A 27225-nucleotide genomic window follows, 5' to 3' on the forward strand; every position below is an offset into this window, starting at 1 on the left:
ACCAATTGGCCATGTCCTTCGTCTCCAAATTCAACGACAACTTCCCTTTCTGAGTGATAATGTATTTCTTTTCCACCTTCACAACGCTGTAAGGTGTAGAAACCCAAGAAATGTACTCTGAGATAAGTCAATAGTAGTCGAGGCTAAGAGGCTCCAGGGGCCGGTTGATCTTCGGCAAAAAGTTGATTGTGTCTGCGAGACTTTTCCTCGCCGCAGTCTATTAAATCCAACTACACCATTCCCTCGAGTGTAAGATCATTGTGCAGACAGAGACCCGTCGGATTCTCTATGCGCAGCATCTGCCAGCTGTCTCGAAGATGGCACCAACAATTCTGCCTGTCTCCGAGTTTTGCGGGCCATCAACTCTGCCTGCAATCTCTCCAACCGATCCGACAGTATCGCCAAACCGCTCGCTCACGTCCCCCTCATCCGCGTAAACCACCGACGACATCCATAGCGCAGGCGGATATACATGAATTCGAACAACAGGGTGACGATGCGTCCACCAGACTCCCGGTCCGTGACCTCCTCGACGATGAAACGCATGCCTTGAAGGCAGAGTTGGACAAACTGGATCGCGAACTCGCGGTGATGCGAGAAGGGCCCTTCGGACCCAACAGCGAGTTTATACGATCCTTCCCCGTCAATGAGAGGGAGGAACTGCTAAAGGCCCTCGAAGAAGAGGGTGTCATGCCCTCTGAGGATCTCGATCTGGTGTCCGAGGAAGATTTGGAAGAGCTGGCAAGAGAAGAGGAGGGCAAGAAACAAGCCACGACGCAGAAATCAGCTCTCAAGGTCACCCTCAGCATTCCTATCAGAGACAAGATCTATGTCAGGCGGTTCAACACGGCGTTGGACTCGGCGCAGCAGAAGAAGGACGAGAAGTCTTATTTCACCCTGTGGAAATGGTATCTCCGGTGCCAGCAACACGTTCCAAACTTTGCCTTGATCCTCCCCGAAGATGTCTGGCATTTCCTCTGGAAGTCTCAGAGTACGGTCTATTACAGACCCAAACACCTTGAAATGCTGGGCAAGGATATGATGAAGGCAGATGTGCCCCTGGAAGACAAAGAGTGGATTGAATATATCGATGCACTGCAGGCTACTGGAAACATCGCCGCTGCGGCAGAAGCGTGGGAAGCACAGAGACCCAAGTTGGGTCAGGGTCTCGCGGAGGATCTTGCTGAACTGTTCTGGATCACCGGTATCCGGCTCTATGTGCAACTTGGAAAGCCACAGAAGGCGCAGCGTTTGGCATTTGAATGCTATGACCACACGACAATGATTGATCCCGAAGCTCTTGTCATGGTTATCTCTGCCTGGGCCAAAAGTCAAAGTCCCTCGGCTGCGTCCAAGACCTGGTTCTGCTATCTGGAGCTGCGGAAGAGGCTCGAGGGCAGAGAAGACCAAAAGACGACGTTGGATATTCTGGGTCGAGTCAGTAGTGCCCTACTTGATGCTGGCCGTACTGATCTCGCTCTGGCGGTTTTCAAAGATATGTTCATGCTTACAGCCAAGTCGCCAACCGATTCACTGAGGATTTTCAGGGATCTGAGCAAAGAGTCCAGTCAATCTCAGGCATCGGGTGAGGACCTCGTCAGTCAGATCGGGCTCTCTTCCCTCGCGCTTTTCCCCCGCAGCTTCCACAACAAATACTTCTTTGCGGCATGGATCAAATGGCTCCTCGGCGAGGGGAGGACAGACGAGGCAGCTCTGGTTGTTGACCTCATGTATGAGCGTGGGATCAAACCTGATGCTGGGCCCTTGAATGGCCTCATCGCAGCCTGGTTCCGTCAAGGTTCGCCAACTTCTCGCCAAAAAGCCGAGGAGACTGCTTGGGCCATGATCCAGTCCCGGATTGAAGTGGTTCAGAAGCGGCTTTCAAAGACCGGCGATCCTAGTCCTACAAATTTGACCTCCAAAGTCGAGAGCCGGCGAATTCCTTTCTTCCTCAAACGGGGGGCGCCAGCTGCAACAATTGAGACATTTTCCATCTTGCTCCAACACTACACACGCCGTTCAGATCTTGCCAACGCCAGTCATCTCACCGACGTTATGACTGGTTCGGCTCAGATCAAGCCGAATTCATTCATCATGAACCATTGGCTTTATGCTTCACTTCGCTTAGGGCAGATCCCAGATGTCTGGAGCAAATATTCGACCTTGAAGCAATCGATCACCCCCGATCTTGAGACGTTTGCGGCACTCTGGGACACGGCCAAGCATTATTATGCATTTCCTCATCGACATCAGGGAGGGTTTCCTGATGCGCGAACGCTCTTCGCAGAGATGCAAGAATGGTTCGGCAGGCTTGACCTCAAAAAAAGATCTGCCGTCCAGGCAGACTTCTCTGATGAACTGTACGAACAGGTCATACGCTGCTTCTGCCTCTCGTCCGATCCTCATGGCACCCTCTGCGCGCTGCATGGTCTGCGGGAGTCTTTCAATGTGGTGCCGCACGAGGAAGTTAGCCGGCTGATCATCATGCAGGTGGCTCGCTCGTTCGCGTCCGACTTCGTGCCACTCTCGGCCCGCGCTCGCGGCCTGCGGATGAAGAAGAACCTCCAGTATCAGAGTGCGGTCAAGGCTCTGACCGAGATTGTGGTCGCCATCGGCGATAAGATGGTCCAGGAGAAGGACGTTGATCCCCAGGCGGTCGAGCAGATTGAAAGTCGGCCCGCACGAGAGCTCAGGCTCGATGTGCTATCTGCCTTTCTCTGCCTCGTCATTGAGAAGAGAATGAAAGGTGCGGCCGAGGGGCTCCTGGTGCAAGACATTCTAGGGGTCGCCGAGCAGATGAGGACATCCATCCCTGCTGAGGCGTTGACGCAGCGTGACTGGAGCGACGTTGAAGTTTCCTTGTAACAACAATATCATGATCACTGTGGCCTAGAGGGACAGGGACATGGGAATATGTATTGTATAGTCTAGCGGCTAGAAAAGAGCCATCAGTCACCTCCCATTGGATACTAGGTACAATGTTTTTCTCCTTTCCCTTGCTCTGCTGCCTCCATGCTGTGTACAGACCTACCTAGGTACATACGTATCCAGACCATAACCTGTCCCATACTGCGCGAATATACAGCATGACCCTGGGGCAACGCTGCCTCCACCACCACCACCGCCGCCGCCGCCGCCGGAGAGTTTTCTTCTGTCACTCAGACTTTTCTCTGAAGGACATTGTTGCGTTGTATTCGTAGGGATATAACCCTCGAAAACACAAACGAAACGTGAAAAATGCTGGATGCTGGAGCTGGATGCTGGACGTTCAATCTCTTCATTTATTCCTCTCTTTGCTCTCTTGCTCGTGTGCTCTTTGTGCTCTTAGTGCTCTTAGTGCTAAAATTGGGAAATGTAGACCCGTACTCCATGCCCTCGATGCCCTCGATGTGCTCCATCCATGAGCGAAGTATAAGCCTCAACACCCTTTTCCCACCCTTTTCCCACCCCTTTTTCCCACGGGTACCTAAAACCTAGGTAGGAAAAAAGGAACTCCAGAATTCTCTAGAACAGAGGCATAGACGCATAAACACCTCAGACCTAATGCCCCACAGAGAGACCGAGAAAAAAAAATGGATGATCCAGAGAGGGGGGATGGAAAAAAAAAAAGAAAAGAATGATGTATGAGGAAGAATCAAATATCGATATCATACAATGGACCCAACCGGGCGCCGATCATCCGGGATGCATGGCCTGCTCATAATAAACGCGATTTGGATTTTGCTTTTCATTTCTTCCCTTTCTTCTTTTTCTGTTTGCCCGTGGTGGTCGGAATTTCGGCGGCGGGTGTCTCGACGATGACGCCGTCCTCGTCGCTGCTTGCTGTGGCGGGTTTGGGGGCCGTCTTTTCTGCCGGGGCTGCTGGTGGAGATGCTGAGGCTACAGCGGGAGTAGTAGAGGTAGTAGAGGTAGTAGAGGTAGTGCTGGGTTTGCCGCCCGCGGTGGTAGTCCCTGACGGGTCGTCGCCGCCCAGTAACTCCCGTCTGGCTGTCTCCCGCTGCTTCTCCCACCTCTCCTTCTCCTCCGGCAGGGTCTTTTTGATGGCGTCCAATTTCTCCCGCAGCATCTGGTTCTGCACCATCTCGTTGGCGCTCTGGAAGATGGTCTGTCCCCACGTGCCCGGCGAGCCGCCCGGCCCACCGCCCGATCCGCTCAACGCGTTGGCCTCGGCGACCACGTCCTTGAGTTCGAGTTCGAGTTCCTGCTCGGCGCGCTGCAGTCGCTGGAAGATCTCGTCGCCGACGACCCCGCGTTGCAGCAGCGCGGCCAGCGCGGGCTTCCGCATGCGGACTTCCATGATGCGTCGGATGTCGTCGCACGCCCGTGCCAGGAGCGCGGCCCGCAGCACCGAGTCGGGCACTTTGGTGTTGCCGTCGTCTTGCAGGTGGAGGAGGGAGAGGTAGATGTTGCGGGTCGTGTGCGGGGGGAAGTAGGGCGCCAGCCGGAGTTTCTTCTTCACTTGTCTCTGGCGGTACAGGTGGGAGAAGGTGGCCATGCTGCCGATCAGGATGGAGAGGTAGGCGATCGGGATGAGGAGGGAGAATGTGAGGAACTTCATCTTGGATCAATGTCGTGCGGTGGGCCGGCGTGGGTGGTGTGTTGTTGTGCTATGTGTGTGGGTGAGGGCCGGCGTGGTGGTTTTCCCCCTTGAGATTGCGCTCATGAATTGCCGGGTTGGTTTGTGCTGCCTTTTGGTGCCAGACACGCCTTTGAAAATATGGGGACCAAGGGGACGTCGAAGCGGAATGTAGTCGTGAGAGGAACCTCAACAAGTGCGAGGAAGGGGGTTGTTGGTTGAGTTCGGGGAGGGGGCTGAATTATGGCGATATACCAAGTCATCTGCAAAGAGGACACTCGTGCAACTTTGGAAAACTAGTCGAGTGAGGGTCCCTTATCGATAAGGGGCGGAAGTCTTGGCAAAAAAGGAGTATCAATCGTGGTGGATTGGGTGGACAACCGCGGAGTAGATTCTGAGTGCGAGGTATGAGGTGCTGGTAGTTCCGAGTACAGCTAATCCTGTTCTTATAATATGTTTTTTTTTGTTTATTGTTATTTTGTGTAGTCTGATGTTGGGCTGCTAGTACTAGTACGAGGTAGGTATACTGGAAAACCTATACCCTCTCTTCTCTTCAACGCTTCATAGTCTGGTTCGTCTTGTTCATGTTCCAGTTCGTCGTCATGTCCTTGTCGCGTTCGGCTTCTTGTTCGGCGGTCGCATCCAGCTTGAGTGAAACAGAGTAGAGAGACCAGGTTGAGCAGAGGGACCAGTTTTGATGGACGGCCAGGACAGGTCCGGGCCACCCGTTGCCGCTCTTGTCTCTTTTTTTTTTTTTTTTGATCCCCTTGCTGGTCCGCAAACTCAAGCTGGTCTTCGTCTAGTTCATTTCTTCTCGACCATGTCGTCCCGAGCCCTGAACCATCTTCCTGTTCCTCTCCGCCTGACTCAAGGTCGTCTTCTTCGTCTTGGGTCCATCTTATTCCTCTTCCCATCTATCTTCTTATATGTTAGTATTCCGTAGGTCTATCTAAAGTAAGGTCCTACCTACCGCGAACTGGGGAGTGTCATTTGGCCTAGCCTGACTCTGGAGATTTTCCGGCTGCCCGGACTGGTTCGTAGTGAGTCCGTAGAAGCTCCTCATGTAGTCGGATCCGGGGTTTCTCAAGCCAGAAAAAGTGGTATTGGGTCCTTGGGCGGCGACATCTCCACCGTCGTCTTCCTTTTCCCTTTACCTCTTTCTTTTCTTTCTTTTCTCTGCATTTTGTACCTCTCCCGCCGTCGCGCTTCCTGGAAAAGCGATGTTACAGCCGACAACCCACGGCACCGTGGATCGATATTCGAAGGCGACCCACGAGAGCAGTATATAATTCCCTTGGTCGGTGCCGTCAAGCACGCAGTCGCAGAGCGTTTCGAGTTCGTCGATAGACTCAGGCTGAACTTCTTGTATCGATCACGTCAAGCAAAACATGTGTTTTCGACATCGGCGCCCTGCCTGGACCAAGTTTCTTTCCCTCCATCACCATCCTCCTCGTCACTAAGGACCTCCTCTAGCCGACCGCCGGGCCTGTTCTCGTCAATGTCAACCTCATCTGCCTCGGGTTCTCCAAAAAACTGCGCTAGGACTGTCGTCAGCCCTAGCTCTTGCAGTGGGAATCTCTCTCTGCTCCTGTCTGTAAAGGCACTCCAACAGCTCTCCAGGGAATGCCAGAAGCGGATCTGGATCTCGTAATGGCGTTGCCAGCACTCCAACTTGTTCCTCTCGAACTGCATGACCCTGAACGGATCATCTCTCGTCAACACCGGACACTATCTTCTTCCTAAATGCACCGAGAATAGTGTAACTATTTCTTGGTCCTAAGTCTGTCAGTTTGTTCCTCCAGCTGGCGAATAAGCTGCGCCTCTGGTTCCGCATCAGGTTTCATCTGGTTCCAAAATTCTGGACCTCTAGATTTAAAAAGAAAATTCAAGTAGCGACCATAGATCACCTCGATGACCGGGGACGGAAATATTACGGGGCTGGACGAAGCGGGAGTCGAGGGAGATGGGCTTGATCAATGCGTTTCGTCTATTGTGGCTTAGGTCCCTTGAGTCTATTGCGTCGACTCATGTAGCGCTCGACCACCTGCTGTCCGGAATGATCCGCCATTTTGGCTGTGGAATCAAGATGATCTGACTCGGGTAGGATCGGTTCGGGTAGAGGGGAATCGACTCGAGTGGAGAGGAAATCGACTGAGTGGAGGGGTTTCGATTTGGACGGAAAGGGTTTCGACTCGAGTGGCAATGATGTTGTGAAGGTTGTTGGGGTCCCTTTCTCTGTCAGCACCACGCAGCTCAGTCTGAAGCAAACCCTACCTAAGTAAATCGACCCTCACGCAGGTGCACGCTCTGCTCTTTTGTCTTCTTGTAGCCTACTCGGGCAACGTGAAAAATATCGAGGTCACCCCGTCCGGGGCGAGGTCAATGTCGTCAGCTGAAGGTTCGTCTTTACAGAACATAAGACGAACGGGTTCTGCCCCGAATTGTCCTAAAAATTCGGCTCTGACGGGATTTCCGTCGCTGTCGGTGTTGTAGGCTTTCTATCGTATGTTGACGGTAGTGTGGAGAGAGTTCTCTTTCGTCATCCCCAGCGGCGAATATTGTGAGGTTGAGATAAGGTCTTTCTTTCTGTGTTATAAAAGTCCGGTCTTTCAATCGTCGAACTGGATAATTCTTTCGACCTGGTTCTCGCTTGGAGAAGAGATCGGGTGTATTTCTCGAGGGTATTTTTGCCCCAATAATGGAAGCGGGAGTACTGTAAGTAATAGTATTAGGGACTCGGTATTGATGCTTCTGACCGAATGTATGTTTGTAGATATCTGTCTGAAGCACTCCGACTAGCAGTCCGCGGTGAGTGTTCGATACTTAATGTCTGTCGCTAGTGTTGTTGCTGATATTTTTATATGGTGTTTGGTATGGTGGGCCACGGCATAACGTGGCGTCGTTTGTAAGGTAATTTTATCGTAGTTTGATAGGTTTTCCATATTTGTTTCTTTCGAAAAGTCGATATACCCGACTTGCGAGAGAGCGGAGTGCCCCATGTTCTAGTGAAGCTTCGTATATGGAACCGCTGAGCTGACGGCCGATAGTCGATGGCAGTCCTGCAGCGAGAGGGTAACAGTGTCACGTACCCTGGCCCATGACAGTCCTTTACCCATGGGTAGGTGTCTCTGTTGTTTATAGATGCATGTATAGAGCGGTGCCATGGTTGAAATGGTTGGAGCTTCGGGATAGCAACTCGGCCAGGTAAGGATGAGAAGTAGATTTTCGTGGTGATCACCTTAGTGAGCGGTAGACCTTCAAAGCTCTATGAAGCGAATAGATCCTGGTCGCACAACGAGGAGTGACAGCAGTCGGATATCCGAAAGTATGTGTGATATGGTTGCGATAATGAAGCTGATATTGTCCGTGATGAGGCAGACGTTTGATATATTCAGGCCTGAACATCAAGTACGTGTCTTCGGGCATCAACTGAGACGATTCCTGTTCAACCGACTGGCCAATGCACTGCCAATGGTGAACGTGCCACGTCATCAGGCTGGACAATGGCCACGGCTGGGCGCGGCGTCGTAGAGGGGGAGAGCTCTTAGCTTCCTCCTGAGTCACATCTGGTCCCTGAGGAATACGGGACCTCGGAGACCATTTCTCAGGAGTACTGACACCCTGCACCACGTGAAGGTGGCTCTCCTTCGCAGGGTAATGTTGATGGCCTTGTGTGGTCCCGTCCTGAGGAGGGGTGGACGCGTTGTCAAAAGATGTAGCTGAGAGAGTTTGTGCAACTCTATACAAATGGACAAATTGGGATCCAGTAAAAAGTGGGGGCATATCAAAGGCGCAGGGCGAGCATGAGGCATTCCTCGTACTCGCGAGTATTGGGGGGGATAAATCATGGTTATTGATTATTGCCCATTACCTATTACCTGAGTGCATGCATCTCCTTTATCAACTAGATGATCATAGAGAGGCGACAGTTACTGCAAGGAGCCCTTCGAAAGCGGCGGCACTAACTGCCAAGTTCGGCGGGATCAAATCTCCCTGCAGCCTGCGTTGATGTGTAAACAAACTCCTCTCCTAGATGATTCAGTCAACTTCTGGACATTTACAAAGTACCGACTAAAATGGTGTCAAGGATGCCTCGTAATGTTCTCATCACGGGCTGTTCTGATGGTGGCCTTGGAGCTGCCATTGCTGTTGCCTTCCACAAAAATGGCGATCGTGTCATCGCGACGGCCAGAAACACTGCCAAAATGGCCTCTCTTGAGGCCATGGGCATTGACACACTACAGCTTGATGTGATTTCAGAGGATTCGATCAAAGCAGCAGTCGAGGCCACTTCCAAAATGACGGACAACTCCCTCGACGTACTAGTCAATAATGCGGGACAAGGCTATAGCACACCGCTAATGGACGCCTCGATACCTGCACTCTCGCAGCTGTTCGAATTGAATACTATATCTGTTGTCCGTGTTACGCAACTGTTCTTCCCTCTACTACGGAATGCCAGGGACGGCGCCCTGCTGGTGAACAACACTTCATGTGCAAGTGTCATGCCCGTACCTCTTCAAGGGCCCTACAGCGGCACCAAGGCAGCCCTTGCATCCTTTTCTGGTGTGCTCCGACAGGAGCTGCAACCCTTCAACATCAAAGTCGTCGATCTGAAGACTGGCATGGTGAAGTCGAACTTTTTCGCCAATGCATCGTCGTCAGGGGACTCTGCAGAAGGAATTTTGAGACTCCCCGAGGACTCGCTCTATCTGCCTGGGAGAGAAAAGATCGAGAAATTCATGCGGTCAGACATCAACGTCCCTCAAATGCCAGCGGATGAGTGGGCCGCGAAAGTCGTTCAAGATTTGTCCAAGAAAAGTCCTCCCGTGCATGTATGGCGCGGAGGAAATGCGTTCCAAATGTGGCTGTCGTCCTTCCTGCCGGTGGGGATGCTCGACTCAACGCTCAAGAAGATGACGGGATTGGACATCGTCGAGAACTCCTATCGTGATTCGAGGGCAGAGAAGACGAAATAGTTAGAGCACGGACGCGGCGATCACCATGATAGCCTATTCACTCAGTCGTGAGTAGGCTCTGTGTGTTCATGGGTAGAGCATTGGTGGAAGAAAGAAAGTAAATCCAAGGCTCACGCATGGGACTAGCCATCAATCACATGGTCGATGATAGAGGCAACATAGACAAAATGTATGATTTCGGCACAATTCACCTTCCACATGTACAAGCGAAGAGGGAGAAATGCCCGAAAACGGAAGGTTCAGCCTTGTCTCTCGGCACACTTTCCCCGTGATTGAAATGTCGAAACTTTTTTGACTGCGGCGACTTGATGATCTCCAGCACCGCAGTGCGGCAATTTCTCCCGACAAAGTCGAAAATGCCGCCGTCGCAGCTCAAGCAGCTCAAGGCGTCGCTGCATGAGAGCGGCGTCCTGGGGCCCCAGAAATCCAAGAAACAGCGAAAGCTGACCTCCAAAGATGCGCAGAAGCGGGCGCAGCGCAATGCCGCACTCGAGGGCATTCGCGAACGATTCAACCCCTTCGAGGTCAAGGCGCCTGCTCGAAAGGCCAAGTATGAATTTGTCAATGGCAAGAATACCAAACCCACAGTTGGTCGGCCAGGTGTCACTCGTGGCTTGGGCGAAGAGCGCCGGCGAGAGACGTTACTGAAAGAGATGCAAAGCCGCAATAAGGTGGGCGGGCTGCTCGACCGTCGGTTCGGAGAGAATGACCCCACGATGACGCCAGAGGAACGAGCGGCTGAGCGGTTCGCCCGTCAGAACGAGCGCAAGATGAAGAAGACTTCCATGTTCAACCTTGAGGACGACAGCGAGGAGGAGATGACGCTCACGCATGGTGGAAGATCGCTCGACTTCGAGGGTAATGCCGGAGATGACTTTAATGAAGACGAGGTGGAAGGCTTGGATAACCCAGACAGAGATTTTGACCAGGACGACCGGCCTCGGAAGAAGCTGCGACTAGCCGAAAACGAAGACGTCGATTCCGACGAGGAGGACGATCAAGATCTACCCCAGAGAAAGAAGACGAAGAATGAGGTGATGAAAGAGATTATTGCAAAATCCAAAATGTACAAGGCCGAGCGGCAAGCTGCAAAGGCAGACGACGATGACCTTCGAATGGAGCTGGACAAAGGCATGGCTGAGTTCTACGAGGCGCTTCGAGGGCAGAAGGCGCCAGAAAAGGAAAATCCACCACCACCGGTCCCTAACTCAGAGCCGCACATGGATCCCTCTCGCGCTGCAATGCTTGCCGGGAAGAGCAGGGAAGAGGCAGAAAAGGAGTACGAGTCCAACCTTCGACAATTGAAGCTGGAAGCACGCTCCAAACCGAGTGTACGGACCAAAACCGACGAAGAGAGAGCTGCCGAGGAGGCCGCTCGACTTGAAGAGCTCGAGCGCAAGAGAATTCGCAGAATGAAGGGCGAGGCAGAAAGCTCAGAAGACGAGGAGGAAGAGGAACCAGGGCCAGATGAAGATGATGAAGTCGACGACGCCGAAGCATTCGGTCTGTCTGCCCCTGATTTCGATGCTGTCCCTCGGAAGGAACTGGATGTTGAAGACGAGGACGAATTCCTGCTTGATGACGACCTAGTTGCTTCAGACTCGGATCCTGACATGGCAAGCGAACAAGGTTCTGAGGAATCCGAGTCCGAAAGCGATGTTGAGGATGATGGTGATGATGATTTTATCAACGGGCTGGTCTTACCGCAGGAAGCCCAGAGCACGCCAAAAACGATGGCCAAAGCCTCAACCAGCACCAATCTAGCTTACACTTTTCCGTGTCCTCAGTCGCACGAAGCATTCTTGGAAGTGGTCAAGGACTCTAAAGTCGCCGACTTGCCCACGATCGTGCAAAGAATACGCGCCCTCTACCACAAAGGTCTCGCCGAAGGCAATCAAGAAAAACTCGACACGTTCGCTGGTGTGCTGACCCAGCATGTTGCGTTTCTTGCGAACACAGAACCTGATGTTCCTTTTTCTGTTCTTGAGAGCCTCCTTCGACACTTACACTCGATGGCAAAGTCGTCATCGGAAGCTGTGGCCGCCGCCTTCCGCAGACATCTCCAAGAGATCAATGATGAACGACCGCTCCAGCTGTCTGCTGGGGATCTGGTCATTCTCACAGGTGTCTCGACTATATTTCCAACCTCCGATCATTTTCACTCAGTAGTTACACCCGCCACTCTCACCATTGGTCGGTACCTCGGGCAGAGCTCGATACAATCTCTCCGGGACCTCAGCGTTGGGGCTTACTGCTGTTCACTTGCCCTTCGGTACCAGCAGCTTGCAAAACGATATGTTCCCGAAGTGGTCACTTATGCTACCAATGCTCTGGCCACTCTTTCACCAACGCCGCTACGAGACCACGACCAAGACGGTGTTCCGTTGCACGTTCCTATTAGGCTCCCTACAACACCACTGCGCGTAAGATCGACATCAGCAACTGTTTCAGAGAAGCTCTCGTTCAAGGATTGCATTATGAATCGAAGTGAGGAAGATGGACCTTTACACGGCATCGCTCTGCTGAATACCTTTATTCGTCTGACAATGCAAGCCGCCTCCCTTTGGAGTCACAAGTCCGCCTTCCCTGAAATTGTTCAGCCTTTCGTCCACGCCCTTACCCACTTATCTCATCAACACAAAATGCTGCCGCCACAAACTCTCACGCTAGACAACAACACTCTCTCCGCCCTCCTCGCCCTTCAGTCTGCTTCGGTCACATCACGCCTCCCCCTTCTCTTACATAACCACCGCCCACTCGCTATTAAAACCTCCCTACCTGCCTTCATCGAGAATTACAACCCCGACCGACACTATGATCCAGACCGCCAACGAGCCGAGCTCTCCAAGTTGAAGGCCGAGCATAAGAAAGAGAGGAAGGGAGCGATGAGAGAATTGCGGAAGGATGCCAACTTTATTGCAAGACAGCAGTTACAGGAGAAGAAGAAGAGAGATGAGGAGTATGAAAAGAAGTACAAGAGGTTGGTAGCAGAGATTCAGGGAGAGGAGGGCCATGAAGCAAAAGCTTATGAGAGGGAGAGGAGGAAGAGAAAGGGGAAATTCTAAGGAAGCCGGAGCGGGAAGATCAGGGTGTCGCTATCACATGCCGCCTCACGCTTTGTTTTGAAATGTGCGATGGCCTGAAGGGCTTGTTTGCCTTTTATCGGCGTGTTTGAATGCCGTCCACAACTAGATCGAAGGCGACTCCTACAATACTACTGCTTACAACCCCGCTAAGCTTTATATTGGAACTTGGATCGGCTGCTTGGTATCAACCTTGCTGCGGAGTCTACCGGTAGTCATGGAAGTCTTTCCGACTCCTTCAGCCGTTGGCCTTAGAAAAGAGTTTCACAGTCCCTGGACAAACCAAGCATCCGTATGGCTCCCACTGGATCGTCAAACGTTGTTATGCCGACACGCCGTTTCAGATGCGCATGTCCGGTCTCTCTCCGCAGTTTCCAGACAACGTCTACGCTATTTTCGTGGCTATCAAAACACAACAATCAATACTTCGTGCTAAAAATCCATCGAGAGGTATGGATCGTCATACTAAGCAGCACGCAAGAGGCGGCATCAAGGGAACTTCTAACTAGCATAGCATCAAGAAATGGATTGACGCTCGGACTCGAGAGCCAGACCCTTTTCCTATTTATGGAGTGAAACTTTGCAAGAGAAAGCCATGACAACACCAAGAAAGTCGGCCTACGGACTTTTCTCGACGTGAATCAGGGCTGGGGAGAATCAATGAAAGCGCGGACATTCGGCCATCATGAGAGTCGCAGATGGTTCTTTCCTCATATTTCTGGCATATTCCTCCGTTGTGGCCGACAAAATCGACAGTTCATCCCCTGATTTCTGAGTCTTTGTTGCAGTGAGGAAGCCATGAGGAGTGCAATGTGGCAAGACGGTGGGCGTCAGGGGAAACAGCCAGAGCAACTCACAGAGTCAAGCTCGGGAGACATTGACGATGCCTCTGTGCAGTACCAGGCATACCACGAAACCACAGACGCCAACAACAGCCTCTGTCCGGATTATGCTCTTCATTGCACCACCGTCCGGAGATTTCCCAGTCTCAACAGGAGCATTGATAGGACGGAGCAGTCTAGCAGCACGCTGGCCGAGAAAGAACAGGGAAATGGCCATGATTCAAAAGATCTAGAGGAGACGTACAGTCTTCACGCTCCCGATGCTGTCGGCTTCTTCAATCCTTCTCTTTCTCAGGTTCGAAGTGCTGTGTTCCTGAAGTATTCATGGACACGTGGGTGTCTCTCCAGCACGTAATTTTACCTGCCCCCTTGCTGACTTGAACCAGTCGCCCTACTTTGCGTTTTTGTACTTGGAGTCCTTTCCATATACTGGGGAGTCCTGTTCAGAGTACGCGAGAACCTCCGCTCTGCCACCATCGCCGTGGTTGACTTTGACGCAACTTCACCTCCATACGAGACCGTCGAGCCGATTGTCGGACGTTTTGTTCAAGCTGCCATCATCCACGAGCGTGCCTCTCAGAGATATCCGCTGGGCTACGAGTTCCTAGACCCTATCACATTCAGGCACGACCCTGTCGCAGTCCGTTTGGCGGTCCATGAAGAGAAATACTGGGGAGCGATTATCGTTAACAGCAATGCTACGGCGCTCTTGCGACTCGCGGTGGAAAGTGGAAACGTGTCCTACGACCCTTTTGGTGCAGGACAGATTGTGGTCAACCAAGCTAGAGATATCGAATCCTACAACCAGTACATTACCCCCGTGCTGGTTCGACTTGCATCGGATATCAGCTTTGCTTTTGGTCGCGAGTGGACACGGTCTGTGCTCACAAACGACACTCTCGCACAGAGCGTCTACAGCAATGCCCCCCAAGCTTTATCTCCTGGAATTGGCTTCAGTATATTCAACTTGCGACCTTTCGGTGAGTACAGAGCCTTGTGGAATCCTCGTCCGTCGTGATCACTGACGTTCTATCCAGATCCTCCAACGGCAATTCCCGCTGTCAGCATTGGCCTCATTTACCTCATCATCATAGCCTTCTTCTCCTTCGGCTTCTTCGTGCCGATGCACATGAGATTTGTTCAGCAGGATCCCTCCAATCCCCATCCACCGCTGAAGTTCACTCATTTGATCATCTGGCGCTACATCTCTACAATCATAGCCTACTTCCTCCTCTCGTTCTGCTACAGCCTTGTGAGCCTGGCATTTCAAATCCCGTTTTCACGGAGGCCGCCACATGGTCACAGCGACTGGCTCCAGACCGACGTGGCGAATAACGCAAATCATTTTGGCCACGCCACTTTCGCCGTTTATTGGATGTTGAATTGGTTAGGCATGTCTGCTTTGGGTCTGGCTTGCGAGAACGTTGCAATGGTAGTTGGTCAACCGTGGACAGCTCTGTGGCTGATATTCTGGGTCATCACCAATGTATCAACAGGGTTTTACGCATTGGAATTGGCACCGGGGTTCTTCAAATGGGGATATGCATGGCCATTGAGGCAGGTCGTATATGCGAGTCGGACGCTGTTGTTTGACACCCGCGATCGACTTGGGTTGAACTTTGGTGTTTTGGCTGCGTGGGTTGGTATTGGGACAGTCCTGTTTCCAATTTGCTGTTGGATTATGAGATGGAAAGGCATGAAGGCCAAAAGGAATCTGGGTTGACTGGGCTTGGAAAGACTGGATCATGGTCGTACGTGGTTAGTATATTAGATCTCGATAGAGGTATATACTCTTTTGAAAGTAGATGAATACATTTTTGCTTGATTTTACTCCATCATCCATTCTTTTTTTGCCATTATAATTTCAGCACACTGTAAAAATAGAAATGTTTTGAAAAATAAAGATGAGGTCGGACAATGGAACAAAAAGAATTGATCCTGGCGAGACTTGAACTCGCGACTTTCGCATTCCTCGAAAGAAGTCATACCGGATGCCACCAGGGGCATACAATATAAGAACGACACGCTAACCACTGCGTCACAGGCTATAGTAGGAAAGTCAGCGTTACTGCGCCAACTCTGTGACCGACACGTGTGGTTGAGAGAAACTCACATCATAAATATTTTGGAAAAGCGTACCCTGAAAGTGAGGTCATTTTCGGGACAGTTTCAAGACCACTTTTGCGGGGGTTTGGTATATATACTTGTATTTGAAGGCACGTGATTAGCTAATTGGTGGGGGTATATTTTTGGCCCTCCCAGCCTAACCTTGCCTCGCTACGAGCAAAGTAGATCTCTCGCCGTCACATGTACCTGCGACTGCAGATTGGTATCCTCAATTAATGACCGACTCAGGACTTTCTTTCTCTCTCTCTAACGGTAAGAAGCACTAAGGCAAAGTCTTTTATGTTCTGCCTCTTTGTGTGTTCCTCCTCTCGGTAGGGTTCTTGCGCCTCTCTCTGCCGTGCACAAATTTCCAGAGACTCGCTGCGACAGATCCATTCTTTTTTTTGGGTTCGCGTAGGATCATTGACTTTGCGCAGATCTGCTTTGCGACTGCTCTGCTACCTACCTCAAAAGTCGCGTTACTTTACATATCTCCCTCACCTCTCTATTCTTCGCGAAAAATGGGCTCTCAACCCGATGCTGGCACGAGTGCCGACGAGGACGACTACATGAACATGACCTTTGAGGATACGGCGTCGTCCGCGACGACGAAGAACGAAACCCTGACGCAGCGCAAGAAGCGGCTCGCGCGAGAGGCCGAGATCAAAGGCCGGCCCAAGTCCAAGGCGGAGCTGGCGCAGGAGGAGCGCAAGAAGCGGGAGGAGGCGCTGAACACGACGACCCTCGACACGAGCAACAGGGGGTTCAAGATGATGGCCGCGCTGGGATATAAGCCTGGGACCGCCCTGGGCGCGGCACCGCGGACGACGACTGCGGACGGCAGTGGCGGCGGGAAGGACGATCGTCTTCTCGAGCCGATCGGGCTGGAAATGCGCGAGTCACGTTCCGGAATCGGCGCCGACGCGGAGAAGAAGCGCAAGTTTAGAGAGGAGGTCGAGGCGCGGCAGGAGGCAGATAAAAAGAGGAAGGTCGAGGCGGGCGAGTTCCGCGAACGGCAGCAAAAGGAACGCGAGGAGAAGAAGATGGAGGGTCAAGTCTGGGCGGCCATGAAGGTCTGCGAGAGACTGGACGAGGAGGACGATCTAGAACAGTCGGTCGACGGCAAGCCTGATCCTGCACGGAGGCCCAGAAGGTCAAAGCCGCTGAAGGCCGTCAATGTCTTGTGGCGCGGCCTCGTCAAGCAGAGAGCCATCAACGAGCGTGATCGACGGATGAGGTATGACCTCCACCAGTCTCTGTCGAGACGGCCCGACTACATCGACCCCGACGAAGAAAAGGAGGATCAAATGGCAATGGGGAAGAAAACGGAATTGGAAGAGGTCGACGTCGATCTCGACGAGGAAGACGAAGAGCTCAACGAGTTTGAGACCCTCGAAGTATCGGAGAAGGTGTCAAAGCTCGTGGAATATCTGCGAGAGAGATGGCATTATTGTTTCTGGTGCAAATACAGGTATCCGGACGAGAAGATGGAAGGGTGCCCCGGCACGACGGAGGAGGATCACGACTGAGGTTGGGAGTGGTGTTGATCTGTAGTAGAATCTAAAAGGAATCAATCAATCTATTGATCAGTCGGGTAAAGACACGACCTACGCTCCGTTTGTTTGCCGTATCTCTGTATTATGTTATTATCATATGAGCGCAGACTGTCACGACTTGTCAATCTTGATAATTCGCCGAACATGAACCGGTCGAGGGACTTCAGCCTCGCCTTGCCTCCTCGAACCCTTGTCCCAAAAATACTTCTTTTCCTCCCCTCCCATCGTACTCGATGCATCACTAGCCATGTCTTTTTTCAGCTCGAATCGCTTCCTGCTGACTATCCTCGTCATAAGTTTGGGAACGGCGTGCACGACAGTTCCCGTCCTTCTCAGCAGAGTCAAAGACGCGGCGAGGGCGCCACCGCCAGATCCCCCACCGCCGGCCAAGCGTCTTCAAAAGGATTCTGAGAACTCGCTCAAGCTCGAGACGCTGCGCACCCTGGCAGACGGGTACAGCTACGACCTCCGCACGTCGGCTATTAAGATCGTCGCGAGTCGCACGGTTCGGTCGCGCACCAGGCATCTATTGCTGCGCGACCTGGCCAGCGCGGACGAAGCCCGTCGCGAGAACGCCCTCCATGCGCTGCACATGTTGCTCACGCACCCGGCGCTCAGCGACACGATCTGCAGCCACTTCAGGGACCCCAAGACCGTGAGAGCCATCGTTCTGGGCCTGATCAACGTGCTGCCTCAGCATAAAGTCCCTGGCAAAGAGGTGCCCCTCGACTGGCACACTAAGCAGTGGGTCGAGAAGATGCCGCCCCCGTCGCCCATCCGTCCCCTGGACCGCCCGGCGCACGAGGCGCAACTGCTCGAGATCTTCACCGTTGTGGTCCACAGCCTCTCGCGGCGGGACACCAAGTACACGGCCGTCATGGACGCCGCCTTGGATGCAGGGCTGGTCACCAAATGGCTGGCAAATTATCCCTTCCCGTGCTCTTCACCGGAAAACTCCGAACTCAACTTCCGCCGATACGACGTGACCAGGTTATTCGACCGTAATACCTGGCTGTCCGATGATTTTCTCATGGGGGACGTGATCCTGGTGGTCATGCAGTATCCTCCCGCGAGGAGACAGATGCGCGAGGCTGGGTTGACCGCGAGCAGTTATAGAGAGGACATCTTTACGAGCGGGCCCGACCGGGGCCTGTGGTGGAATCAGGGCGCGGGAGATCGAGATCGCGATCGCGATCGCGACTGGCAAGACGAGGACGAAGATGCCAACGAGGACAACGACGTGAGAATGGTCAATGGCGAGGACACCGCAGGGCTGGCTCCTCCCGGAAACGGGTCTGTGGGCCACCACGACAACATCACCACGCTTTGGGACGAGCCTTCACGTCCGACGACTACGAGGGCTGCCGCGCGACTACGGTCGGCTGAGCGGAGTCAAGAAGAGGAGCACTTGAGAAGGCGGCACAGGGAAGCCATCGTCGTCGCCGAGCGCGGCACCCCGCTGAGCAGGGAAAATATCCTGCAAAGAGCTAACAGCGAGATTTTGCAGCCCATGAACGGCGTCAGCGAGGTCGAGAGGGAGTTGAACGGGCTGTTGAACCTGTCTGGGTCCTCGAGGGATGCTCGGCGGGATGAGGATGCTTCGGAGCTACCTCACGCGGTCGACTCAGCCGCTGTTGACGCCACCCCGGCTTCCGATGGCGAGGGGCAAGTGGACAAAGAAGAGAACGATGGGGGGGAGGACGAAGGAGAAGAAGAGGAAGAGGAAGACGAGGACGGGGAGGAGACGAATCGCGCTCACCGGCGGCACCGTGAGATTGAACATTTGATTGAGCATGACCCAGAGATACAGGGCACGAACGAAGTGCAGTCCAAGCAGCAGCAGAGCGAGTCGAGCGAGGAGATCGCGGCTAGTGCTACTTCTACGATGGAAGATGACGATGGTCCGAAAGAGCACGAAAACTCATCGTGACGACCGGGGCAATCGGGTGTGGGCCACGACAGATTGTACCACTATTGAGATATACTGTATCTGCTTGATATTCACATGGCGATGGCGTTTAGGAGGGTATCCCGTTTTGTCAGACACTGCTGAGCGAAAAAAAACATGATGACACTGTGTGTTTGTGGAGGAGAGAGAGAGCATGGTTTAGATCCTGGTTTCTAATACGGTACGGCGTCACTCTCCTCTTCGGAGGGGTTCATGTCAAGAAGCCGTTCCCTTTTCATTTTGTTGCAGCTTTCTGACTAGTGGGTCATTTCATGCAAAGAGTATGTTATGTTTCCGAGCCACACTTTCATCCTCGCAATTCTCCCCGTCAGCGTCCCTGTCTACCGTGATCCCATTGCAATTCGGATGAAGACAAATCCATCACGACTCCCCAACGTTTCCGGCGTGCGAAGAAAAACATGCTCCACGTAGCAACGACCTCCCGCAGCCATGATTTTCTCCCTCTCTCTCGCTCGTGCAAGCCAATACCGTTTGATTGTCTACTTCAAGGGGATGAACCGCGAAGAGTGTGTGGCACCGATACCGGGTCGACCGTGCTTGACGGGCTTGTAACTGATCGAGAACTCGCCCAGGTAGTGGCCGACCATCTCGGGCTTGATTTCCACCTGGTTGAACTCCTTGCCGCTGTAGATGCCGATGACGCTGCCAATCATCTCGGGCACGATGATCATGTCCCGCAGATGGGTCTTGACCAGGTCGGGCTTCTCGTTGGGTTTGGCGTTCTGCTTGGCCTTGCGCAGTTTCTTGATCAGGCCCATCGGGCGGCGCTTCAGGCCGCGGTTGAATCGGCGGCGGGCGCGGGCATGGAGGATTGTGAGGAGCTCGTTCGAAGGGATGTCAAGCAGTCTGTAAATGAGAAGAGCGAGTTCGTTAGTCTTCCAGTTGTGTGTCATCGTGTTGTCTTCCCCCTCTCTTGCTCTTGATGAGGGACGCGGAAGGATGTGTCCAAGGGAAAAAAAACGTACTGGTCGAGATCGATGCCTCTGTACGAGAACTTTCTGAACGTTCTCTTCTTCTTGAGCTCGGCGGCCTCTTCGGCATTCTGTTCAATCGAAAATCGATTAGAAAACCCATCAACTACCTGGATCATCGGCGGGCGATGATGGAGCGAAAACGTACGTATTCGGTGTCGGCCATGATTGCGGTCAAAGGGCCACTGCGCGTTCGCTTTTCGATGAGACTGTCGAAAAGCGAGGAGAGATGGTTGCGGTGGGCAGTGATATTACAGAGACAATTGCAGTCAAGGGCTTCGAGGGATGTGGAGTTGGATGTTTCCGGCGAAAATTTAGGGCAGTGTGCACCACGTGACCAAAACTCTTGGCATAAATTCCGCAGCGTAGGCGAGGCTTGCGATCCACACGGTTTACTCATTCGTCGTAGAGCACTGTCAAAGTACACAATGTTGATGGTTTAGTGGGCTTTTAAGAGCAGGAGATACACGTTTGAATCATGTTGGATCAATTGATTGCGTCGAATCTTGCCTCATTCTACGTCTGGCGGGGAAACAAGTCAAAGATACGAGGCAGCGACTGCCCATTTCGCGTTGTTTGCCGATGTGGAATTGCTTGACTTGCCCATGTGCGAATAGGCTGTGCACCCAATGACGGTACAACAGTACTGTCTGTAGGGGCCGTTGCCATCCTCCTCGACCACGCATTCCCGGGAGTTTGGTCGTAGATCGTACATAATCAATTCCCATGGTCTTTTTGCGATTTGACGCTTTAGTCGAACAGACCGAAGCCCATATCCTCATCAGACTCTTCCTTCTCCTCTTCCTTCTCAGCTGGTTTCTCTTCCTCAGCGGCAGCAGCACCGCCAGCCGCAGCACCACCGGCAGCGGGGGCAGCAGCACCACCAGCACCGCCAGTTGGCACAGAGGCGAGTTTGGTTGAGCCCTCAGCAATCAACTGAAGTATTGTTAGCGACTCTGCATGTTGCTGGAAAAGTATCCCATGTTACCTCATTGATATCTTTGCCCTTCAATTCTTCGAGCAACTTGGAGAGACGTTCCTCGTCGGCGTCGATCCCGACAGAGGAGAGAACGCCCTTGATGTCGTCTTCAGAGGGGTCGGAGTTGCCGGCGAGGCCAAGGAGGAGGTATGCTGCAAGGTGCTTCATTTTGAATTTATTTCTTCCCACCCAATGTTAGTCGTCAGTGGGATCCAAGACCTAGACAAACTTACCGAGAATAGAGGAGTTGGCGAACAGGAGAGACAATCGATTTAACCGCTGAATTGAGCGGAGACTGGCACTTCGAGTTCTGGTGATTGTTCGATCGTGGAAAAGTCGCAGGGAAATCGTCTGTTTGCCTGGTGGTGGGTTGTGCGACTGGCGAAATTCCAAGTGGAAAATTGGATTAGGAAAGTCAGCCGGTCCCGGATACGGACCAGTCGCGAGTCTCGCCAAGCCGTTCAAAGAATGTTACTGGGAAAGTGAAGTGGCCACCTGGAGGCGGGGACGAACGACTTTCACCTATTTCTACCACATCATTCCTCGATCTTTCCTCTTTCCCTCCTTCGTGTCACTCGTCGACCACACTCTTCCAAGAGCTCGTATCTGGTATTGTTTGTTACATCTATATGAACCACGCTTCTCGGTGATTGCGCCAGCTGGAGCGGGCGGAAACAATAATCATGCACAAAATTCGGGCCTTGAATCTTCTGACTTGACCGCCTTCGAGTTTCTTCAAACTCGTCACCCTGCCCCTTCACCATGAGCCTCTTCAGCGACATTGTCAACTCGATCGGTAGCGAAAAGTCTCCAGCACCACCGAAGCCGCCGTCGGGACCTCTCGGTGCGAACGCGCATCGACCGAGTCTCGACGTCAGCAGGCATGGTTCCCGGCCCGGACTGCCCGTGGCCCCCTCGCCTCTGAATGGTACGAAACGGAAGGCCGACGAGAGCTCTTCGAAACCACCTGAGAAGCTTATCAGGCCGAATCCTACACCTGGCTTGACCAGCACCATTCGGCAACGTCCTATTGCCCCTCCTCTTAACGCTCCAAGACCGTCCAATGGAAACACTGGAAAACCCCTCGCTATGCCCAGACCGAAAGTTGACGCTCAGCTGACCTCACCGAAACCCGGCTCTGCGCCATCCACTCCGACTACAGCAACAACCAAAGGTCCAACGAAGGGCTCATATGCAGAGTTGATAGCTCGGGCAAAGCAAGCGCAGGTGGAGAAATCTCAACAAAGCCAAGTTGGCCTAATAAAGCATCAAGCAACCAACCGGGAAAAACCATCGAAACTGGCCGAGAGGAGACGGCAAGAAGAGGAAAAGACAAAGGGTGCAAAGGAGAAATCCAGTGGCGGCCGTTTGGCGAATGGTGGTAAACGGCATGATAAGTCTCGAAGCGTTAGCCCTGCGAAAAAGACGGATCATCCCAAAGGCCCCAAGGCCCCTCGACCGCCATTACATGCTCCCCCTTCGTCCTCTTACAAAGGCACCATGGGCACTGCTACCGGTCGCGCCAAACCACCAGCCAAGCGCGGGCCCAAATATGATGAATACTTGGGCACCGACGAAGAAGACGTTTCAGATGATATGGGCGGATATGGAGAGGACGAAGAAGATTATGCATCTGATGTTTCGTCTGATATGGAAGCTGGAGCGTTTGATGTGTACGAAGAGGAGCAGAAGGCGCTCAGGGCCGCAAGGGAGGAAGATGCCCGAGAGTTGGCATTAGAAGCCCAACTGAAGCGAGAGAAAGAGGATCGGCGTAGGAAGCTCATGAGTCTTGCAGGGAGGAGGAAGTGAAGCTGGGACAAGAAACCTATGTGATATCTGACTTGGAACACGACATGGGGAGTCATCTAGCTATATTGATATCTTAGCATGGGCGTTGGGGAGTTTTTGCATTCCAGGAAGACACATGGTGTGGCCCACTGCATTCTGTACTCGATGGATATTGTTATTATGCAAGTGTCGAATGCGAGTATTCGCATCAACCAGCCTCTCTTTCGGGAATGCTCCTCTGTGTTTCGTCTCTAAAGTGATGCAGAGCCGATACAAGACCCTGCCTCCAGCAATGCCTTTAATGACCATCACTCGTGATCAGTGAGCCATTAGATACAAACAGTCCAGTTATACTGTAGCGCAATACATAACCAACAGTGTTAAGTCTCTTCATCATTCGACATATCAAGGACAGCCGCACATTTAATCAGACACCAAACTCTCACTATCGACCCCTTCCACACGATAGAAACCCAGTGACTTCAACATGGGCTTATCGTGAAACCTGTATAAATACACTGGCTCTGACCCTTCGGCAGCGGTGTGCTGAAACTTGTTCCAGGCGGGTACGCAGAAAGTGTCGCCCTGCTTCCAGTGGAACTTCTGTCCGTCGATCTCGCTGTATCCCTTGCCCTGGACGACGTGGTAGACGGACGATGCAGTCTCTCTCACGGCAGGCGACGTGCACCCGGCATTCAAACGTTCGGCGGCACCACCGAGGATTTTGGAAACTGTTGGTCACCCCATTGATGTTAGTCGCTGGATTATCTGCGGTCTCGGGTGATGTAAAACAGAGGGACAACAATCTCTCCCTTACCTGGTCTTCCGTCGTCCTTCAGATAATCCTCTTCAGCCCAGTCGCCTTTCTTCTCGTCGAGCTTCTTCTGCATCGTCTTCCACGGATACACAATCGGACTCGTGTTTGAGTCCACATCCTCGGCCGGATATCTCGGCTGGTTAAAGTGCTCGACGAAATGTACGGGGAAATGCACGAAATTTGGCAGATCCAGGCCGTCAAGCCAGATCATAGGGCCCGACCCGTCCTTACCGTGGTCGTGCCAGTTCCAGGTCGGCGTGAGAATAACGTCGCCACGCTGCATGGTGATGCGTTTACCGTGTACCGCAGTGAAGCCCCCCTGGCCCTCGATGATGAAGCGCATAGCGAACGCTGTGTGTCGGTGTGCGCGGGCGGTTTCGTTGGGCATTACCAGCTGCAGACCAGCGTAGAGCGTGTCTGTGGTGAAAGGTGCATCTGTGAGAGGCCAGGCAAGTCAGTATACGCATTTCATCTTTTCCTTCTTTCTGTCGACCAATAAGTCCCCGTTGTAATGGGAGAACAGAACGCCATACCTCTGGCGGGATTCACCAGCATCAGCACCCGTCTCTCAGCTTGCTGTTCTGTGACTATCTCCCCGGCCCTGAGGAGACTTGGCCGGACCTCGTCGTATCGCCAGATGAACGGGACACACTTTGGGTTCGGCTCTGGAGGGTTCAACCGCGCCATCTGTGTCCAGAGGGGCTTGGTATTGACCTTGAGAGCATTTTCAACCAACTCTTCGTTGGGGTCTGCCTTTTGTCCCCATATCGGAGGAAGAGACTCTGTGACCGTTCCAGTTGCAGTGGCCATGTCAACTTCAGACGGGTAGTTGTATGGTTATATCGGGGTATAAATGGTTATGCGGGTGATCTGCTGAACGACAGATGGACGTTTGCTGGCAATGGTTTTGATGTCGAGATCTACTGACGACGATGGTCGTTCAAGATATACATGGGCTAACTGGCTATTTAGGAAAAGGTCAGCATCCAAAAATGCCGAGATCAAATCACTATGCGTTCCCTCGTTCACCGATCAAACAAACTTGTTTAGCGAGAACTTGGGTGAGGAGGAGGACCTTGTCGTACCAAGGGGCCATTCCGGCAGTGGCTTCCCGATATACACCCGACCACACTCCCACCACCTATCTCCTTCCCACACCCACTGTGGGATACTGTGGCCATAGTGGCCATTCCCACGGGGTACAAACAATACAGATGTTGACTTAAGCTTCCCGCGCGCAGCGGTACGAAAGGACGGTGGGTTAACATCGGTAGTGGCTCAGGTGCTGCCTCCAGTCGAGTCCCATCGGCTCGAACACGACTTTAGAGTGGGACGCCATTTGTACAAAGTCCCAAGTGTCTTTGGACGATTTCTTTCCGTTCACTAAAGCACTTGGTCTGGGTCTCCGGGGATCAGATCAACAAAGACAAGTTCCTTTTATACCCCCAGATTCTACTTCTCGCGCCAACCCGGATCAACTCCTGTCAAAATGGTTGGGATACCTTCCGGTGTTATGGTCAATGGCGAGACCAGACCAGTCAATGGGGTTACACCAGTGAAAGAAGACTTTATCAAAATCCCAGACGTGAGTACTCCCTGAAGGCTGGATGATGTGTAATGAGGTCTGATACATTGAAATAGGTGGCCTCATACCCGACGGGGAGTCTCGACTTTCTCGTCAAGCTGCAAAAGGAAGAGCAAAAGCGGACCAAGGCAATGAGAACTTCCAACTTACTCAACCACGATGACTTTTCCCGAGTGCGGCTGAACATCATCATCGTTGGTGCCGGACTCGGCGGACTGGCCGCTGCCATCAGTCTTGCTAGAAAGGGCCACAAGGTCACTGTCTTTGAACAAGCTCCGGAACTTGGTGAGGTATGATTGTATTTCTTGAATGTCAACTTGTTGTGGCGTGAGGCTGAACGAGTGCTCTAGGTCGGTGCTGGCATCCAGATACCATCCAACTCAAGTCGATTGCTTATCAAATGGGGGCTTCAACCGTTTTTGGCGTCCAAGATCGTTGAGCCAGAGGATATCAAGTTCCGGCGGTGGGAAAACGGCGCCGTCATTGGTCTCACCAAGCTGGTCCCTGAATTCCAGGACAACTTTGATGCTCCCTACTACGTGGTGCATCGTGCACACTTCCACGATGCCATGTATCAATTGGCGTTGCAACTGGGTGTCGAGGTCCGAATCAATTCCAAGGTCATTGATTATGACGAAGATACACCTTCAATAACCACAGAGCATGGGGAGTCGTTCTCAGCCGATCTTGTCATCTCTTCAGACGGCGTCAAGTCAATTGGACGAATGAAAGTGCTGGGTGGTGACGACCAGGCGCCCTTGAGGACCGGGTTCGCGGCTTACCGAGCGACGGTGGATGTGGAGGAGATGAAAGTGCACCCAGAGCTCGTCGAGCTGCTGGCAAAGCCAGGGCTGAACTTGTGGATCGGCCATATGAGACACGTCATGACCTACACCATCGCTGGAGGCAAGTCCTTCAACATGGTCCTGTCGCACCCTGACCGCACAGACCCGGCGGATTGGAACCAGCAAAGTGCCGACAAGATCCTGTCCGACATGCGAGCGCACTTTGACGGCTGGGACCCTCGACTGACCAAGATCATCAACATGATTCGGACCACCCTCAAGTGGCCACTCGTCAGTGGGTCAGCGCTCAGCCGATGGGTTGCACCCTCCAACAAACTCACAATCATGGGAGATGCGGCGCATGCCATGGTTCCTTACATGTCAGAAGGGGCTGCCATGGCGGTTGAAGATGCCGCAGCCCTTGCAGAGGCGATCGACCTGGTCAGCAGCACTCAGGAACTGCCTGAAGCTCTGCAGGTGTGGCAATCTGTACGAATTAAACGGACAAGCCAAATGCAGGAGGCCAGTCTAATCAACGGCAAGCTATGGCACTTTGCCGATGGTCCCCTGCAGAGGGCGCGAGACGAGGCCATGCGACCCGAAGTCGAAGGAAAACAGTTCGTATCAAGTCCGAACCAATGGAGCGATCCAACAACACAGCGATGGTGCTATGGCTACGATGCGGAATGGGAAGTCCGAAAAGCTTGGGAAAACAGGAGTACCTCAACGACAATGCTGGTGAATGGCGACACAAAGTGAGTTTAGAACGCGAGGAGGAAACAGGGATTGGAATATCTTTTTGGGTCGACGACGGAGTTCAGTTCAGGGGTTTCCATGCTATCATTTCTCTAGTCCTAGCATCCTATCCTATCATTAGGGGCAGCATGTTTCCTCTTCTTATGCTTCTCCTCCTAGAACTTTGCGGTGACATTGATATTTGATACATGGTCCTTGGTCCTTGGTCCTTTTTTGCTCACGATGTCAGTGGTGTCAGTTCAACGGAGTTTTGAATGCCACGATGCATTACCAAGTACCTTAGATGCAAACAAACAATCAAACAAGCACAAGGCGGACCAAAAACAGGAATAAGGCAATATTTCATTGGCCATTTCATTCATCACTGTAGGGTTTGTTTTGTTCACGGTCGAGGGTTACCCGTGGTCCTCGACACTCGACACTCGACGAGTCG

General features: G+C 52.6%; 12 protein-coding genes and 1 non-coding gene across 13 annotated transcripts; 8 read left to right on the forward strand and 5 right to left on the reverse strand.

The window, feature by feature from the left end:
* Window positions 1-288: 288 nt before the first annotated feature.
* Z517_02831 (uncharacterized protein) lies at window positions 289-2865 on the forward strand (the record flags this gene model as incomplete). The annotated part of the gene is made up of 1 exon (XM_013431940.1): window positions 289-2865. The coding sequence occupies one exon, from the start codon at window positions 289-291 to the stop codon at window positions 2863-2865; it is 2577 nt and encodes an 858-aa protein (XP_013287394.1).
* Window positions 2866-3727: 862 nt separating this feature from the next.
* Window positions 3728-4558, reverse strand: Z517_02832 (uncharacterized protein; the record flags this gene model as incomplete). Its single annotated transcript, XM_013431941.1, has 1 exon — window positions 3728-4558. The coding sequence occupies one exon, from the start codon at window positions 4556-4558 to the stop codon at window positions 3728-3730; it is 831 nt and encodes a 276-aa protein (XP_013287395.1).
* Window positions 4559-8664: 4106 nt separating this feature from the next.
* Window positions 8665-9555, forward strand: Z517_02833 (uncharacterized protein; the record flags this gene model as incomplete). The annotated part of the gene is made up of 1 exon (XM_013431942.1): window positions 8665-9555. The coding sequence occupies one exon, from the start codon at window positions 8665-8667 to the stop codon at window positions 9553-9555; it is 891 nt and encodes a 296-aa protein (XP_013287396.1).
* A 356-nt stretch (window positions 9556-9911) lies between these two features.
* Z517_02834 (uncharacterized protein) lies at window positions 9912-12620 on the forward strand (the record flags this gene model as incomplete). The annotated part of the gene is made up of 1 exon (XM_013431943.1): window positions 9912-12620. The coding sequence occupies one exon, from the start codon at window positions 9912-9914 to the stop codon at window positions 12618-12620; it is 2709 nt and encodes a 902-aa protein (XP_013287397.1).
* An 816-nt stretch (window positions 12621-13436) lies between these two features.
* Z517_02835 (uncharacterized protein) lies at window positions 13437-15203 on the forward strand (the record flags this gene model as incomplete). The annotated part of the gene is made up of 3 exons (XM_013431944.1): window positions 13437-13812; window positions 13867-14460; window positions 14518-15203. 3 exons carry the CDS (start codon window positions 13437-13439, stop codon window positions 15201-15203), a joined length of 1656 nt encoding a protein of 551 aa, XP_013287398.1.
* Window positions 15204-15413: 210 nt separating this feature from the next.
* Z517_02836 lies at window positions 15414-15528 on the reverse strand. The gene has a single exon. It is a non-coding gene; the product is annotated as a tRNA-Ile (tRNA).
* A 579-nt stretch (window positions 15529-16107) lies between these two features.
* Window positions 16108-17115, forward strand: Z517_02837 (uncharacterized protein; the record flags this gene model as incomplete). The annotated part of the gene is made up of 1 exon (XM_013431945.1): window positions 16108-17115. One exon carries the CDS (start codon window positions 16108-16110, stop codon window positions 17113-17115), a length of 1008 nt encoding a protein of 335 aa, XP_013287399.1.
* Window positions 17116-17389: 274 nt separating this feature from the next.
* Window positions 17390-19072, forward strand: Z517_02838 (uncharacterized protein; the record flags this gene model as incomplete). The annotated part of the gene is made up of 1 exon (XM_013431946.1): window positions 17390-19072. The coding sequence occupies one exon, from the start codon at window positions 17390-17392 to the stop codon at window positions 19070-19072; it is 1683 nt and encodes a 560-aa protein (XP_013287400.1).
* Window positions 19073-19590: 518 nt separating this feature from the next.
* Z517_02839 (40S ribosomal protein S15) lies at window positions 19591-20201 on the reverse strand (the record flags this gene model as incomplete). Its single annotated transcript, XM_013431947.1, has 2 exons — window positions 19591-19957; window positions 20077-20201. The coding sequence occupies 2 exons, from the start codon at window positions 20199-20201 to the stop codon at window positions 19591-19593; spliced, it is 492 nt and encodes a 163-aa protein (XP_013287401.1).
* Window positions 20202-20832: 631 nt separating this feature from the next.
* On the reverse strand, window positions 20833-21229 carry Z517_02840 (60S acidic ribosomal protein P2; the record flags this gene model as incomplete). The annotated part of the gene is made up of 2 exons (XM_013431948.1): window positions 20833-21018; window positions 21071-21229. 2 exons carry the CDS (start codon window positions 21227-21229, stop codon window positions 20833-20835), a joined length of 345 nt encoding a protein of 114 aa, XP_013287402.1.
* Window positions 21230-21823: 594 nt separating this feature from the next.
* On the forward strand, window positions 21824-22870 carry Z517_02841 (uncharacterized protein; the record flags this gene model as incomplete). Its single annotated transcript, XM_013431949.1, has 1 exon — window positions 21824-22870. One exon carries the CDS (start codon window positions 21824-21826, stop codon window positions 22868-22870), a length of 1047 nt encoding a protein of 348 aa, XP_013287403.1.
* Window positions 22871-23272: 402 nt separating this feature from the next.
* Window positions 23273-24476, reverse strand: Z517_02842 (uncharacterized protein; the record flags this gene model as incomplete). Its single annotated transcript, XM_013431950.1, has 3 exons — window positions 23273-23580; window positions 23667-24101; window positions 24200-24476. The coding sequence occupies 3 exons, from the start codon at window positions 24474-24476 to the stop codon at window positions 23273-23275; spliced, it is 1020 nt and encodes a 339-aa protein (XP_013287404.1).
* Window positions 24477-25155: 679 nt separating this feature from the next.
* Window positions 25156-26795, forward strand: Z517_02843 (uncharacterized protein; the record flags this gene model as incomplete). Its single annotated transcript, XM_013431951.1, has 3 exons — window positions 25156-25251; window positions 25308-25541; window positions 25602-26795. 3 exons carry the CDS (start codon window positions 25156-25158, stop codon window positions 26793-26795), a joined length of 1524 nt encoding a protein of 507 aa, XP_013287405.1.
* Between the last annotated feature and the right edge of the window lie 430 nt (window positions 26796-27225).

The sequence above is a fragment of the Fonsecaea pedrosoi genome, assembly GCF_000835455.1.
Source record: "Fonsecaea pedrosoi CBS 271.37 unplaced genomic scaffold supercont1.2, whole genome shotgun sequence".
Classification (NCBI taxonomy): Eukaryota; Fungi; Ascomycota; class Eurotiomycetes; order Chaetothyriales; family Herpotrichiellaceae; genus Fonsecaea; species Fonsecaea pedrosoi.